Source organism: Rutilus rutilus (genome assembly GCF_951802725.1).
Source record: "Rutilus rutilus genome assembly, chromosome: 2".
In the NCBI taxonomy this organism is placed as follows: domain Eukaryota; kingdom Metazoa; phylum Chordata; class Actinopteri; order Cypriniformes; family Leuciscidae; genus Rutilus; species Rutilus rutilus.
The window spans coordinates 43,678,642-43,693,124 of NC_140210.1; the positions used below are offsets into that span (position 1 = coordinate 43,678,642).

The 14,483-nt window shown below is 37.0% G+C and overlaps 1 protein-coding gene across 1 annotated transcript; it reads left to right on the forward strand.

Annotated features, from left to right (window-relative positions):
- Nucleotides 1-331: 331 nt before the first annotated feature.
- LOC311286711 (tRNA pseudouridine synthase Pus10-like) lies at nt 332-13,628 on the forward strand. The gene is made up of 17 exons (XM_084402963.1): nt 332-395; nt 2,940-3,149; nt 8,639-8,725; nt 8,816-8,850; nt 8,954-9,065; nt 9,154-9,215; nt 9,492-9,537; nt 10,238-10,302; nt 10,379-10,464; nt 11,032-11,157; nt 11,282-11,338; nt 11,452-11,528; nt 11,850-11,905; nt 12,194-12,311; nt 12,401-12,543; nt 13,230-13,329; nt 13,425-13,628. The coding sequence occupies exons 2-17, from the start codon at nt 2,943-2,945 to the stop codon at nt 13,461-13,463; spliced, it is 1,416 nt and encodes a 471-aa protein (XP_084259089.1). The 5' UTR covers nt 332-395; nt 2,940-2,942; the 3' UTR covers nt 13,464-13,628.
- Nucleotides 13,629-14,483: the final 855 nt, after the last annotated feature.

Genomic DNA, 14,483 nt, shown 5'->3' on the forward strand with positions numbered 1-14,483 from the left:
GATACCGATAATTCTTTATATTTGAAAGCCGATAACAGATATATTGGCTCATTTGGCTGATAAATCTAAATGTTTAGTCTCACCATTAAAAGCAATGTACACAATTATAATGTTCTCATTATGATTTTATGTAGCTAATATGACAGACTTGCGCGGCACATGTTGCACTTTACTGTTTTTTCCTTTTTTGAAGTGTCATATTTCAAGCAATTCAAAACCCTCATGTTGAACAGTGCGAATCTGAAGTGTCTCAGCTGAAGAAAATAGAACATTTTTTATCAGCTTTTATATATCAGCCAAATTTTCTTATCAGGCTGATAAGGTTAACATTTGTGTGATTTGTCCTGCGCTTCTGCTGTGTGGGAAGCAGCTCCGCTTACAGACGCTCATACGAGGTCTTTCACACTCAACCCAAAATTCTTACATCATTGTAAACTATGTTTTGAATTGATTGTAATCATAATTATTTTTGATTCAATTGAAACTTTTGATTGCCATGAATATAGCCATTGCTGCTGATTTGGCTTTTAATCATAAACAAATAAATTCACATTCAAACGCTTCCCCAAAATCACTGTTTATGTATCAGGCATTAAAGGGGTGGTATAATGCCCTTTTCACAAGATGTAAAATAAGTCTTTGATGTCCGCAGAGAGTGTATGTGAAGGTTTAGCTCAAAATACCCCATAGATATTTTTATACAGCATATTCAAATTGTCACCTTTTGAGGGTGTCGTAGATTTTTTCCTAAACCTAACTAAGTCCTGTCTCATCTGACCTAAGTTTATCGGGGACATCTCCAATCGACGCTCTCCCTGGGCCGTCTCCAATCGACGATCCCTAACGTCTCCAATCGATGCTTAACCCTCAGAGAGTCTTCGGTCACTTCTGACCGAAAACATTTCTGTTTTGAATTTTAAAAAATCACAGCTTCATCGGAAGGTTATGATACTTGGTGACTTTTATGGCATTAGGTATATGTATGCAAAAAAAATTTGAGGTCATGATCCGAGCATGCTAAGTGGTCGTAAAAAAAATAGTCACACTCAGTGCCTTCGGTCAAAAATGACCGACCCATAGGAAATGAATGGGAAATTTACAAAAACACAAAAATTCTCTGAATTTTTGTCTGTACAATCTACAAATCGGCCACGATTCTAAAAAAAAGTACACCGCAGTAAAGGGGTGACACTCTACAACATCAAGAGTGCAAAAAATTCACACCCACCCACACACACACACATAGAAACACACTTTTATACACATACACACCAATAAATTCAGATTACAAAAAATCTGTTTTGAATTTTTAAAAATCACAGCTTCATTGGAATGTTACGAAACTTGGTGACTTTTCTGGCATTAGGTATGTGAACACAGAAAAAAATTGAGGTCATGATCCGAGAATGCTAAGTGGTCGTAAAAAAAATAGTCACACTCATGGTCTTCGGTCAAAAATGACCCCCATAGGAAATGAATGGGAAATTGACAAAAACACAAAAATTCTCTACAAATCGGCCACGATGCAGAAAAAAAGTGCTCAGCAATGAAGGGGTGAAACTCTAAAACATCAAGAGTGAAAAACATAACATAATTAATAATTATAATTAAAATATATATATAATTAATATAATAATTATTAAAATTATTAAAATAATAATTAATAAAATGTTATAAACCTTGGCAAAAAGTATTATTTGACAATTAAAAAAAAAAATACAATCAATCCACATCTTAAAAGTAAGTAATTTGGTCCAAAAACAACTAGAATTCACAAGCATCTCCATTTAGAGCTATTACAGGCATCTAGTGGTAAACCCATGCAATAACATGATTTATTTAATTTTATGTTTAATAAATTGATTTATTTTTTTTATTTTTATTTTTTTTCTGAAAGCCTAGTCTCTATTTTAACTGAAAATACCGCATAGAAATATAAAATAAAAAATAATAATAATTAAAAAAAAAAAACATTATTTTCAATGGCAAAAAATGGACTATAAATATTGCATAAATATTAATAAGTTCAATCAAATTGTCTCAAAATACTAAATTAAAAAGAATAAATATTATAGAACAAAAATAAATTGCATTGGTTTTTACTGGGATGGAGGAAGTTTCATTTTTAGGTGTCCGGTCACTTCTGACCGGGAAGGCACTGAGTGTGACTGCTAAACGAAGACTCTCTGAGGGTTAATAAATACCTGGACCGTCTCCAATCGACGATCCTTAACGTCTCCAATCGACGCTTAATATATAGTCTACCTAACTAACTTGCTTCCCTAACTAGCTTTCTTCCTGCGCAGGAATAATTGACAAACAGACCTCAGCAAATGTCCTTTAAATGCTTTAATCACGGCCGGGAGATCTTCCCGAGCAGTTCTCAGGGAATCTCCCCCAAGAAGAAGCAAGGCCGGAGGATCTCAGACAAATTCCATTGAGAATCCCACCAGCTAAATGAATACAACAGTTTTTATAGAATAAGAGGGTATGGCAAAAATGTCATGCTGCAAAAACACAGGACAGGACATTTTAGTACATTGTGTTTTAAAGTGTTATCATGTTAGGCCTGAAAAAGGAAGTAAGGTTAGATGTTAGAAACATGGTTAGTTTAATATACAGTTTACTATTTTATCTATTAAAAATCCACCACAAGGGTGAGCAAAAACGCACAGTTTTTTGTGTCTGTCGGGGTTTATGTAAATATTAGGGTTTGTGATGTCACTAACCCGGAAGGAATGTGGTGTAGTCCCTACCAGCCGTTTGTTGTAGTCCTTAAAAAACAATTTCTTTAAAAAGAAAATATCTCCTTTTGCTTTAAACTTTGAGCGTTGAAACTTGATGTTGTTTATGCTCAAACAGCAACATAACACACTAACTAAAGTTAGAAAAGTTAAATCATAATCAGCCACCCCTTTAATGAGCATTTCTGTTTGTAGGACATGCACAAGGAGCTTCTCGCCTTCGTCAGTGAGGAAAACAGCCCGCAGTCCCACGATGCCTCTGGTGAGGGCAAGACTGACGACCCGCCCAGTAAACGCATGAGAGTGGATGAGGATTGCGTTACGCCCGCTGAGCCGGACTCAGACATCTGTCCCGTCTGTTTGGGAGTCCTGCAGGACTTCTGTCATCCCACGTTTGCTAAACAGGTGTGTCTTTTTATCATTTTGGTAATATCTACAAAGAATCCCATCACACAGAACGTTTCCAATAAAAATACAATAATACAAAAAAACCTCAAATGTCTCATATGCATATATACAGTAGTGATGTCTGGAGGGGATATTTGTTTTTAATGGCTCTACAAGTTCAATTAAACAATAAAAAATATAAGGTAAATATTTTATGTTTTTTTAAACATGTTAAATATGAGGGAAGAACAAAACACTAAACTTAATGTATTTATCTGACAAAATTATTTTGCAAATAATTTTATTATTATACAGCTACAGGTTTTATTTTACTGTGCAAAGAAATGCGTAGAAAAACAAAATGATTACAGAAAAAAAAAAACATACATTGACTCACCACAACATAATCAGTTATTGATATTTTGTTGGTTCTCTCTTGTTTTTGCATGTGTTCATCATTTCTTTGTATGACAGCCTGGCCAATGTTACAGTACAGGCCGAAAGTTTGGAAACATTACTATTTTTAATGTTTTTGAAAAAAGTTTCTTCTGCTCATCAAGCCTGCATTTATTTGATCAAAAATACTGTTTTTTTTTTTAATATTGTGATATATTATTACAATTTAAAATAATTGGTTTTCAAATTATTATACTTTAAATTATAATTTATTTCTGTGATGCAAAGCTGAATTTTCAGCATCATTACTCCAGTCTATCACATGATCCTTTAGAAATCATTCTAATATTCTGATTTATTATGAGTGTTGGAAACAGTTCTGCTGCCTAAGATATTTGATGAATAAAGGGTTAAAAAGAACTGCATTTATTCAAAATAAAAAAAAATATTTTCTAATAATATAAATCTTCTTTACTATCACTTTTTATCAATTTAACACATCCTTGCTGAATAAAAGTATTGATTTATTTCAAAAAAATAAAGAAAAAAATTACTGACCCCAAATTACTGACCAGTAGTGTATATTGTTGTTACAAAAGATTTCTATTTTTAAAACATTTGCTTCTTTTTTTATTTTTACTTTTTATTCATCAAAGTATCCTAAAAAAGTATCACAGGTTATGAAAAAATATTAAGCAGCAGAACTGTTTCCAACTTTGATAATGAATCATCACATTAGAATGATTTCTAAAGGATCATGTGATAGACTGGATGTCACATGTGACACTGAAGACTGGAGTAATGATCCTGAAAATTCAGCTTTGCATCACAGAAATAAATTAAAATTTAAAGTATAATAAATTGAAAACCAATTATTTTAAATTGTAATAATATATCACAATATTACTTCTTTTTTTTATTCTGTATTTTTGATTAAATAAATGCAGGCTTGATGAGCAGAAGAAACTTCTTTCAAAAACATTAAAAATAGTAATGTTTCCAAACTTTTGGCCTGTACAGTATGTCCGCACAATTTGCGTTATCACAAATAAAACAATTGACAACTACACAATATTTTTACAAAACCGTTAATGCATTTTTATATGTGAATAAAGGGTGAAGATGGCAATTTCCCTAGGCTGGACTTCACTTTTGGCCACTACTGTATGTGTGTGTGTGTACATTATATATATATATATACATATATAATTAATAAACAAAAATGTATTCTTCATGCAAATATATATTTTGGCAACACTTTACGATAATCTTTTGGTAACGTTAGTTAACATGAACTAACAATAAACAACACTTTGTAAGCATTTACTAATCTTCATAGCTAATCCTAATCTCACTAAAACATTTTTAAGATCAAAAGTTGCATCTGTTAAAATTAAGGCACTGTGAAGAAACATTTTTATTAACTAACATTAGCAAAGGTTAATAGAAGCTGTAGAAATACAGTGGGTACGGAAAGTATTCAGACCCCCTTAAATTTTTCACTCTTTGTTATATTGCAGCCATTTATGGAAGCTTGTTTCCGCCACAAAATAAAAAAAATTAAATGATAATTGCGACTTTTTATCTCACAATTGCGAGTTTACATCTGTAAAGTCAGAATTGCGTGAAATTCTGTTTAAATTGAGTTTACATCTCGCAATTCTGACTTTATTTCTCAGAATTGCGAGATACAAAGTCAGAATTGCGTGAAATAAAGTCGCAATTGCGTGTTATAAAGTAAGAATTGCGAAATATAAAGTCAGAATTGCGTGAAATAAAGTCGCAATTGCGTCTTATAAAGTCAGAATTCTGACTTTTTATCTCACAATTTAAAGTTTACATCTCGCAATTCTGACTTTATTTCTCAGAATTGCGAGATACAAAGTCAGAATTGTGTGAAATAAAGTCGCAATTGCGTGTTATAAAGTAAGAATTGCGAGATATAAAGTCAGAATTGCGTGAAATAAAGTCGCAATTGCGTCTTATAAAGTCAAAATTCTGACTTTTTATCTCACAATTGCGAGTTTACATCTCACAATTCTGACTTTATTTCTCAGAATTGCGAGATACAAAGTCAGAATTGCGTGAAATAAAGTCGCAATTGCGTGTTATAAAGTAAGAATTGCGAGATATAAAGTCAGAATTGCGTGAAATAAAGTCGCAATTGCGTCTTATAAAGTCAAAATTCTGACTTTTTATCTCACAATTGCGAGTTTACATCTCGCAATTCTGACTTTATTTCTCAGAATTGCGAGATACAAAGTCAGAATTGCGTGAAATAAAGTCGCAATTGCGTGTTATAAAGTAAGAATTGCAAGATATAAAGTCAGAATTGCATGAAATAAAGTCAGAATTGCGTGTTATAAAGTCAGAATTGCGAGATATAAAGTCGCAATTGCGTGTTATAAAGTCAGAATTCTGACTTTTTTTCTCGCAATTGCGACTTTATATCACGCGATTCTGACTTTATAACACGCAATTGCAAGTTTATATCTCGCAATTCTGACATATTTTCTCAGAATTGTGAGATATAAACTCACAATTGTGAGATATAAAGTCCAATTCTAAGAAAAAAAAAAAGACTTTATCTCACAATTCTGACTTTATAACACGCAATTGCGACTTTATATCATGCAATTCTGACTTTATATCTCCCAATTGCGTATTATAAAGTCAGAATTGCGTGATGTAAAGTCGCAATTAAGAGAAAAAAAGTCAGAATTCTGACTTTATAAGAGGCAATTGCAACTTTATTTCACGCAATTCTGACTTTATATCTCGCAATTCTGACTTTATAACACGCAATTGCGACTTTATTTCACGCAATTCTGACTTTATATCTCAAAATTCTGAGAAATAAAGTCAGAATTGCGAGATGTAAACTCGCAATTGTGAGATAAAAAGTCGCAATTATCTCTTAAAATGTTTTATTCTCTGGCGGAAACAAGCTTCCATAGCCATTTGCTAAAATCATTTAAGTTCTTTTTTTTTCCTCATTATTGTACACACAGCACCCCACATTGACAGAAAAACACAGAATTGTTGACATTTTTGCACATGTATTAAAAAAGAAAAACTGAAATATCACATGGTCCTAAGTATTCAGACCCTTTGCTCAGTATTTAGTAGAAGCACCCTTTTGATCTAATACAGCCATGAGTCTTTTTGGGAAAGATGCAACAAGCTTTTCACTCCTGGATTTGGGTATCCTCTGCTATTCCTCCTTGCAGATCCTCTCCAGTTCTGTCAGGATGGATGGTAAACGTTGGTGGACAGCCATTTTCAGGTCTCTCCAGAGATGCTCAATTGGGTTTAAGTCAGGGCTCTGGCTGGGCCATTCAAGAACAGTCACGGAGTTGTTGTGAAGCCGTGTGCTTAGGGTCATTGTCTTGTTGGAAGGTGAACCTTCGGCCCAGTCAGAGGTCCAGAGCACTCTGGAGAAGGTTTTCGTCCAGGATATCCCTGTACTTGACCGCATTCATCTTTCCCTCGATTGCAACCAGTCGTCCTGTCCCTGCAGCTGAAAAACACCCCCACAGCATGATGCTGCCACCACCATGCTTCACTGTTAAGACTGTATTGGACAGGTGATGAGCAGTGCCTGTTTTTTTCCACACATACCACTTAGAATTAAGGCCAAAAAGTTATATCTTGGTCTCATCAGACCAGACAATCTTATTTATCACCATCTTGGAGTCCTTCAGGTGTGCTTTCATGTGTCTTGCACTGAGGAGAGGCTTCCGTCAGGCCACTCTGCCATAAAGCCCCGACTGGTGGATGGCTGCAGTGATGGTTGACTTACTACAACTTTCTCCCATCTCCCGACTGCATCTCTGGAGCTCAGCCACAGTGATCTTTGGGTTCTTCTTTACCTCTCTCACCAAGGCTCTTCTCCCCCGATAGCTCAGTTTGGCCGGACGGCCAGCTCTAGGAAGGGTTCTGGTCGTCCCAAACGTCTTCCATTTAAGGATTATGGAGGCCACTGTGCTCTTAGGAACCTTAAAGGTGAACTAAGTAACTTTTTTTACCTTAACTGAACAGCTTCGGAGTCATTGGAATGGTTATATTACTTATTTCGGGTTGAATGGTGGTCGTTTCGCACCCCCCTGGTGCCCCAGAGCGGAAAATGCGCACTTGCAACTTTGAGCCGGCGGGCCGCCGGCCGCCGCTTCAGGAAGTCTCGCGTGATATCAGGTCTTGCGATGTAAACAATTGCTTTACAGCCAAAAGAAATCTGCTAAAATGCTGTCATTATTGCGCTCCCTCACGCTGTTCGAACCCGAATGAAGAAGACGTTTTAAAGAAAGTCCCATCTGCTTTGATGTCGTTGATCTACTAGCCTCTGGTGTCTGAGAATAGCCAACGAGTTTTTACAACAGTGTTGTCAAATATCTATTCCGAAGCTGTGGGGGGAGCTCTAGAGAGAAACCTGTGAGCAAAAAGCGAGAATACAGCGAAGAAATCCCGAAGTTACTGAATACAGCTTTAAGTGCAGCAGAAATGTTTTTGTAACCTTGGCCAGATCTGTGCCTTGCCACAATTCTGTCTCTGAGCTCTTTGGCAAGTTCCTTTGACCTCATGATTCTCATTTGCTCTGACATGCACTGTGAGCTGTAAGGTCTTATATAGACAGGTGTGTGGCTTTCCTAATCAAGTCCAGTCAGTATAATCAAACACAGCTGGACTCAAATGAAGGTGTAGAACCATCTCAAGGATGATCAGAAGAAATGGACAGCACCTGAGTTAAATATATGAGTGTCACAGCAAAGGGTCTGAATACTTAGGACCATGTGATATTTCAGTTTTTCTTTTTTAATAAATGTGCAAAAATGTCAACAATTCTGTGTTTTTCTGTCAATATGGGGTGCTGTGTGTAGAATAATGAGGAAAAAAAAAAGAACTTAAATGATTTTAGCAAATGGCTGCAATACAACAAAGAGTGAAAAATTTAAGGGGGTCTGAATACTTTCCGTACCCACTGTATATTGCTCGTTGCTAGTTAATGCATTAACTAGCGATATCTTATTGTAGAGTGTTACCTATATACTTTATGTTTTTATATCTATATTGTGCTGCTGTGTGGCTGTAATGTTTAGTGTTTTCATCCACAGGTGTCGGATGCTGTGAAAAAGCAGCAGTTTGAGTTTGACAGTCTAGTGCTGACCGTATCTCTCCCTGCTCAGCTGTCCGTCAGAGAGGTGAGTCCTGCCCTCCACAGATGATCCGTTTATCATCTACTTTCATGATACTAATCTGGACAAAATGTGTTTCTCTGTGCATTTTTAAAGCACTCCTGCTGGTTGCATGTCAGAAAGGAAGTCAGGTAAGCAGCACACATTTCCCATCTATCCTAGCAACCGCATCTGTTTAAAGCAGGGGTTCTCCTCTGTCCTGGGCTGCGTTTAACTCAACTTTTGTGTTTCCAGGGAGAAGAGCATGTGTTTAGGGAAAGATGATGTCATCCAGGTGAAGGACGCGTTCAAGTGGGCCGTACAGGGAAAGATTGGCCAGGAACTGGGAGCTGCTGTCCTGGCCAATGTGAGTCCTCCTCCTGCTGGGAAACTGCTGGCTTTCTGTCAGGAATTGCCTGTTATTTAATCTCTGATCTTCGTTCTGTGATCCGCAGAGTCCGTGTGAAGTGAGCGTCGGGTTTATACACCCAGAAACCGAGGAGGACTGTCATTTCTTGTAAGTGGGTCAATGACCATAAGTGTTGGTTTGATGGTTTGCATGCACTGCATCAACTTTAGTGGCAGGGTCGAATGGTTGAGCTTGACTAATGCAGGCGATACTGCAACTTGCTGCACAATTGTGAATATGGAATTAAAGTATTTACATGTTACATTTATGCATTTAGCAGACGCTTTTACGCATAAATGTAAATATAATTGTCTTGTCATCATGTAGAATGGGTCCAAATGATGTCACTTTCTGATTAACGTTTTTGTGTCTTTCTTTGGGCAGAGCGAACACCTGTCCAGACTGTTTCAAACCCACCAAAAACAAAGCGGTAAGCTTTCCCGGTTTTCCCATATTGTGATTGCAGTCCTCAATCCGCGTTCCCGTTTCTCTCCACTATCCTTTAAACAGGACCTATTATGCACTTTTTCAATTTTTTGTCTCTACTAGAATGGGTTTTCATGCTTGAATGTTAAAAAAAAACATTGGTTTTCACATGCTGCAGCTCCTCTCTTCCCAGTCTGTCTGTAACCCTCTGTTTAGTTACCATCTCTATGAAGCTCATCCTTCTGATAAACACACTGTGCTCTGATTGGTCAGCTGGATCAGTGTGTTGTGATTGGTCAAGCGCTTTGAGCGCGTTTGGGAAATGTCCCGCCCCTTACCATAACCACGAGTTTAACACACTACTAACTCACTCAACCAGGTCCCGCCCCTTTATTTAGTGTATGCCTTTGGCGGGAATTATTTAAATGAGGAATATTGTGACGTGTTTGTTCCCGAAAGCAAACTCATGACTACAATGGAGGCGTTTCAGGGAGTTCAGAAACAGTGACACTGATATAGAGAATAACTCCTGTCGGAGTGACTTTGTAACTTTTCAGACCTTTTTCATGCTCAAACAGCAACATCACACACTAAAGAAAGATGAACATGTAAAAAAGCATAATAGGTCCTGTTTAAAGTTCAAAAGTGCCTGTTTGAAATATAAAAGTAGTGTAATTGTAATCCTCTGGGTCTCTGTCCCTCAGTCCATCTTCACCAGGATGGCGGTGGTCAAAGCTCTGGAGAAGATCTCTGATGAGAAGTTCAGCCGGTCAGTGTCTGTGGTGTTCATGCTCGCTTGAGACAGCTTTTGGTGCTTTCCTTTAAATGTTGGATGTTGTGTGCAGGAATTACCCATGTCCCCCGAAGAAGCCAAACACCAGATGTACAGCGCTGGACACCTCATGTCTCCACACGTCTGTCTTTATAGGAGGTACGTCCAAATACTTATTAAACATCAGATTTATATGTTGTTAGTAGGACTGTCAATTGAATTGTCCATTTTAGTGTGATTTATATTTATATATATATATGGGGTTGGTACGAATAATTTTTTTTTCTCACCAAGGCTTTGTTTATTTGATCAAAAATACAGTAATATTGGGAAATATTGTTTTAATTTAAAATAACTGTTTTCTATTGTAATATATGTTAAAATGTAATTTATTCCTGTAATCAAAGCTGAATTTTCCGCATCATTACTCCAGTCTTCAGTGTCACATGATCCTTCAGAAATCACTCTGATATGAAGAAACATTTCTGATTATTATCAATGTTGAAAACAGTTATGCTGCTTCATATTATTATTGTTTTTTCTTTTTTTTAGGATTTTTTGATGAATAGAAAGTTTAAAAGAACAGCATTTGTTTGAAAAACTTTTATTTTTTAGCATTATAAATGTTTTTATTGTCACTTTTAATGAATTTAATGCATCCTTGCTGAATAAAGGTATTATTTTCTTTAGAAAAAAAAAACAAAACAAATCTTACCGTCTCCGCAGGTCGGTACAATAAGTTTTCCCGGGAGCTCCCGCAGACGCCGTGGGTGATCGATGGAGAGAGGCGGATGGATGGATCCGTGGAGGAGCTGATCGCCGCTCCGCTCCTGTCCTCCTTCAGAGCTGACGGTGAGTGTGTGTCGGCACGACGTATATGATGCACATGATATGATGTGACGTATATTATGCACATGATTGATTTCAGACCTGCGAGGTTTACCGGTGAGTCTTTTTTCCTGTCTCATCCGCGTAGGTTTTAACTTCTCATCTTCCGGACGAGAAGACGTGGATGTGAGGACTCTGGGAAACGGTAAAACACACACTCTACCTTTTTTCCACACTAATTTTGCCTTATATGCGACACAAATGAGGTTTGTGTCAAAGCGGTCATGTGTTTGCTTTAATTGACGTGTTGTTTCTCAGGTCGACCGTTCGCTCTGGAGCTTCTGAACCCACATCGAACCAAATTCAGCAGGACTGAGATCAAACAACTACAGGAGGTGTAGTTTTACTGCTCTTCGGGAATCTTTAGTATCAGTAACAGTCATGATTACTCGTGCATTTATACTTGCAATATATTAAAGTCTTTTGAAACGGTTTGGTACTGTTCTGTCCTCTCACAGTGTGTCAATTCCTGATATTTTGAAAGTATAATTGGTGGTCCCAAAATGAGATCATGTATTGTCAGTCAAATGCATATTGCTGATAAAAATGTCAAGATCTTTTTCAAAACTCGCAATCTGATTGGCTGGCTTTATATCATTTCTGGGAATAAGGATGGAAAATGTGAATTTTGATTTCTGTTCTCTCCTGTCCTGCAGACGATCAACCAGTCGTCTGACAAAATTAGAGTACGACACCTACAGATTGTTACCAGGTGAGTGTGTGAGTGTGTATATGTGTGTGTTGTCTATAAGCACAAATATAAGATGTAAAGATATGAAGTCGATTCAATTCCGGTTTCCATTCAATATCGATGCATTTGGATATATATCAGGTACAGTACATGGCAAGTACACACTGTAAACTATACAGGAAACCCCATACTATAATATTGAGTGCTAAAATTAACGATATTTATGAATCAATATCGGTTCATCAAAATGAGAATCGAGAGATCAACCTTTTCGATCCAGCCCAAGTCATTTCAAGTGTATTTCTGCAGGGATGCAACAAGCCGCATGAAAGAGGGCGAAGAGGAGAAGACCAAAACCTACAGCGCCCTCATCTGGACTCAGAAAGCCATCGACGACACGGATCTGGACTTCCTAAGAAACATCAAGGTCTTTCTGTGCTGTGTGATCTGTTTGAGTAGGAGGCTTGAGAAGAGACGTCCTAATGAGTGTGTGTGTGTGTGTGTGTGTGTGTTTAGGATCTGAAGATCGCTCAGAAGACTCCGCTGAGAGTCCTGCATCGCCGGCCGCTGGCGGTCCGACAGAGACTCGTCCACTCCATGAGCGCCATTCACCTCGACACACACCACTTCACCTTGAAGCTGTGCACACAGGCCGGGACGTATCCTTCCCAAACACACATTCACAACATAGTTCTTATGTGTGAGGTACTGACAATTACTACACAAACATCTACACTACTGCTTCAAAGATTTTTTTGTCTCTTCTGCTCACCAAGACTAAAAAAAAAAAAAAACACTAAAAACTAGGGATGCACCGATATTAACATTTTGGCCGATACTGATAATTCTTTATATTTGAAAGCCGATAACAGATATATTGGCTGATAAAATGTAAATCTAAATCTTTATGTAATTTTTGAGAGCCTGATTACAAAAACAAAAGTCATGTACACAATTATAATGTTCTCATTATGATTTTATGTAGCTGATATGACAGACTTGTGCTGTACATGTTGCACTTTACTTTTTTTAAAAACTTTTTTGAAGTGATTTCAATCATATTTCAAGCAATTCAAAACCGTCATGTTGAACAGTGTGAATCTGAGCCGTCTCAGCTGAAGGACATAATACATTATTTATCGGCTTTTATATATCAGCCAAATTTTCTTATCAGGCCGATACCGATAACATTAAAAATGACCATACATCGGCCGTTACCGATATGGTGGCCGATATATCGTGCATCCCTAGTAAAATATCAATATTGAGAAATATTATTAATATTAATAGTGTTCTACAGTGTACTTTTAATTGTGGTGGTTTCCCTTCACGGACGTCACTGCAGTTACATTAAAGAGTTTGTGCACGGAGACTTCGGCCGCACTAAACCCAACCTCTGTGACCTCATGAACACCGACGCTGATATTCTGGAGCTGGACGTCGAGGTGCGTCTCATGAAATATGCAATATCACGAGTCACAGATGCACTTTATCTCCAAAATCTCTAATATTCCCTCCTTCCTGTGTCTGTGTGTTTCAGTCCGTAGACGTCGACTGGCCTCCTGCTATTCCGGATTGACTTTCGGGATTTTGAGAATTAGTTTTTGTATGTCAGGACTAGCCTATATATTTCTGTCATACGTTTTTTTGTTAGTTTGATAGTCATTTGGTTGAATTAAAGCAAACCCTTATGCACTGACTGAACTATATGCATTTTCCTTAATAAATCAGCCTAATTTTGTTTGGTATTGTCATGTTCCTGTTTTATGAGTAATTTTATTCATTATTTATGCTTCTCTTAAAAAATTTACTATTATCCATTGTTAAAAATGATAGAGTGAGAGTGAGTGAGAGAGTGTGTATATATATAGACAAGTATATAGATGATGCAGCATTAAAACATCACAACTTAATTACAGAAAAAAAATAATAATACCACATGGACATACTGGGAAATTTGAACATTTTAATATAACTTAAAATAAATACTACCAAATGGCAATGCAAGTCCTCTACATGGCACTTGCCCTAATGTTTTGGTATGAAACAAAACAGGCAAACGACTAAAGGAAAGGTATAAAAAATAATGAGGGAGAGAGAGCACTTAATAAACGCGGCCGACAGCGTCCTTCATCCCAACATACGAAAATAAATACAACTAAATTACATCTATAGTACAAAAATACGCTGAAACCAACCAAAAACAAAAAAACAACATTAGAAAACCTAATGAGGATTTCTCGTCAGCCTGACCGAATGCGTCACAGCGTGAAAATAACAACTGAAACTTCAACGAACAAATCACTCACACTCATATCATTCGCCATGAAGAACCGCAACAAACACCGGCAGTTTCCAAAACGTTCACTGGATTGGGTACAAACAGGATGGGATTGAAACCATAGCAACTCGTCGTTCCTCCAATGATTTTGTGTCATTTCAGGAATTTTTTTTTTCTTTTTTCTTTTTTTCTCAATTCATATTTTGTCACACACGATCACCGTCACGCGCCTGTCGTCACAAACAGAAGGCATTGCATATGTACATCACACAGAGAAGGGCTCCGGGGTCAAGGGTCATTCACACTGGTATTGCATGG

Excerpts from the sequence above, each read along its gene's own strand:
- LOC311286711 (XM_084402963.1), top strand. The coding sequence starts at position 2,943 with ATGCACAAGGAGCTTCTCGCCTTCGTCAGTGAGGAAAACAGCCCGCAG. Across the intron at positions 11,339-11,451 it reads TGTGAGGACTCTGGGAAACG|GTCGACCGTTCGCTCTGGAG; the intron begins GTAAAACACACA and ends GTTGTTTCTCAG. Across the intron at positions 11,529-11,849 it reads AGATCAAACAACTACAGGAG|ACGATCAACCAGTCGTCTGA; the intron begins GTGTAGTTTTAC and ends CCTGTCCTGCAG.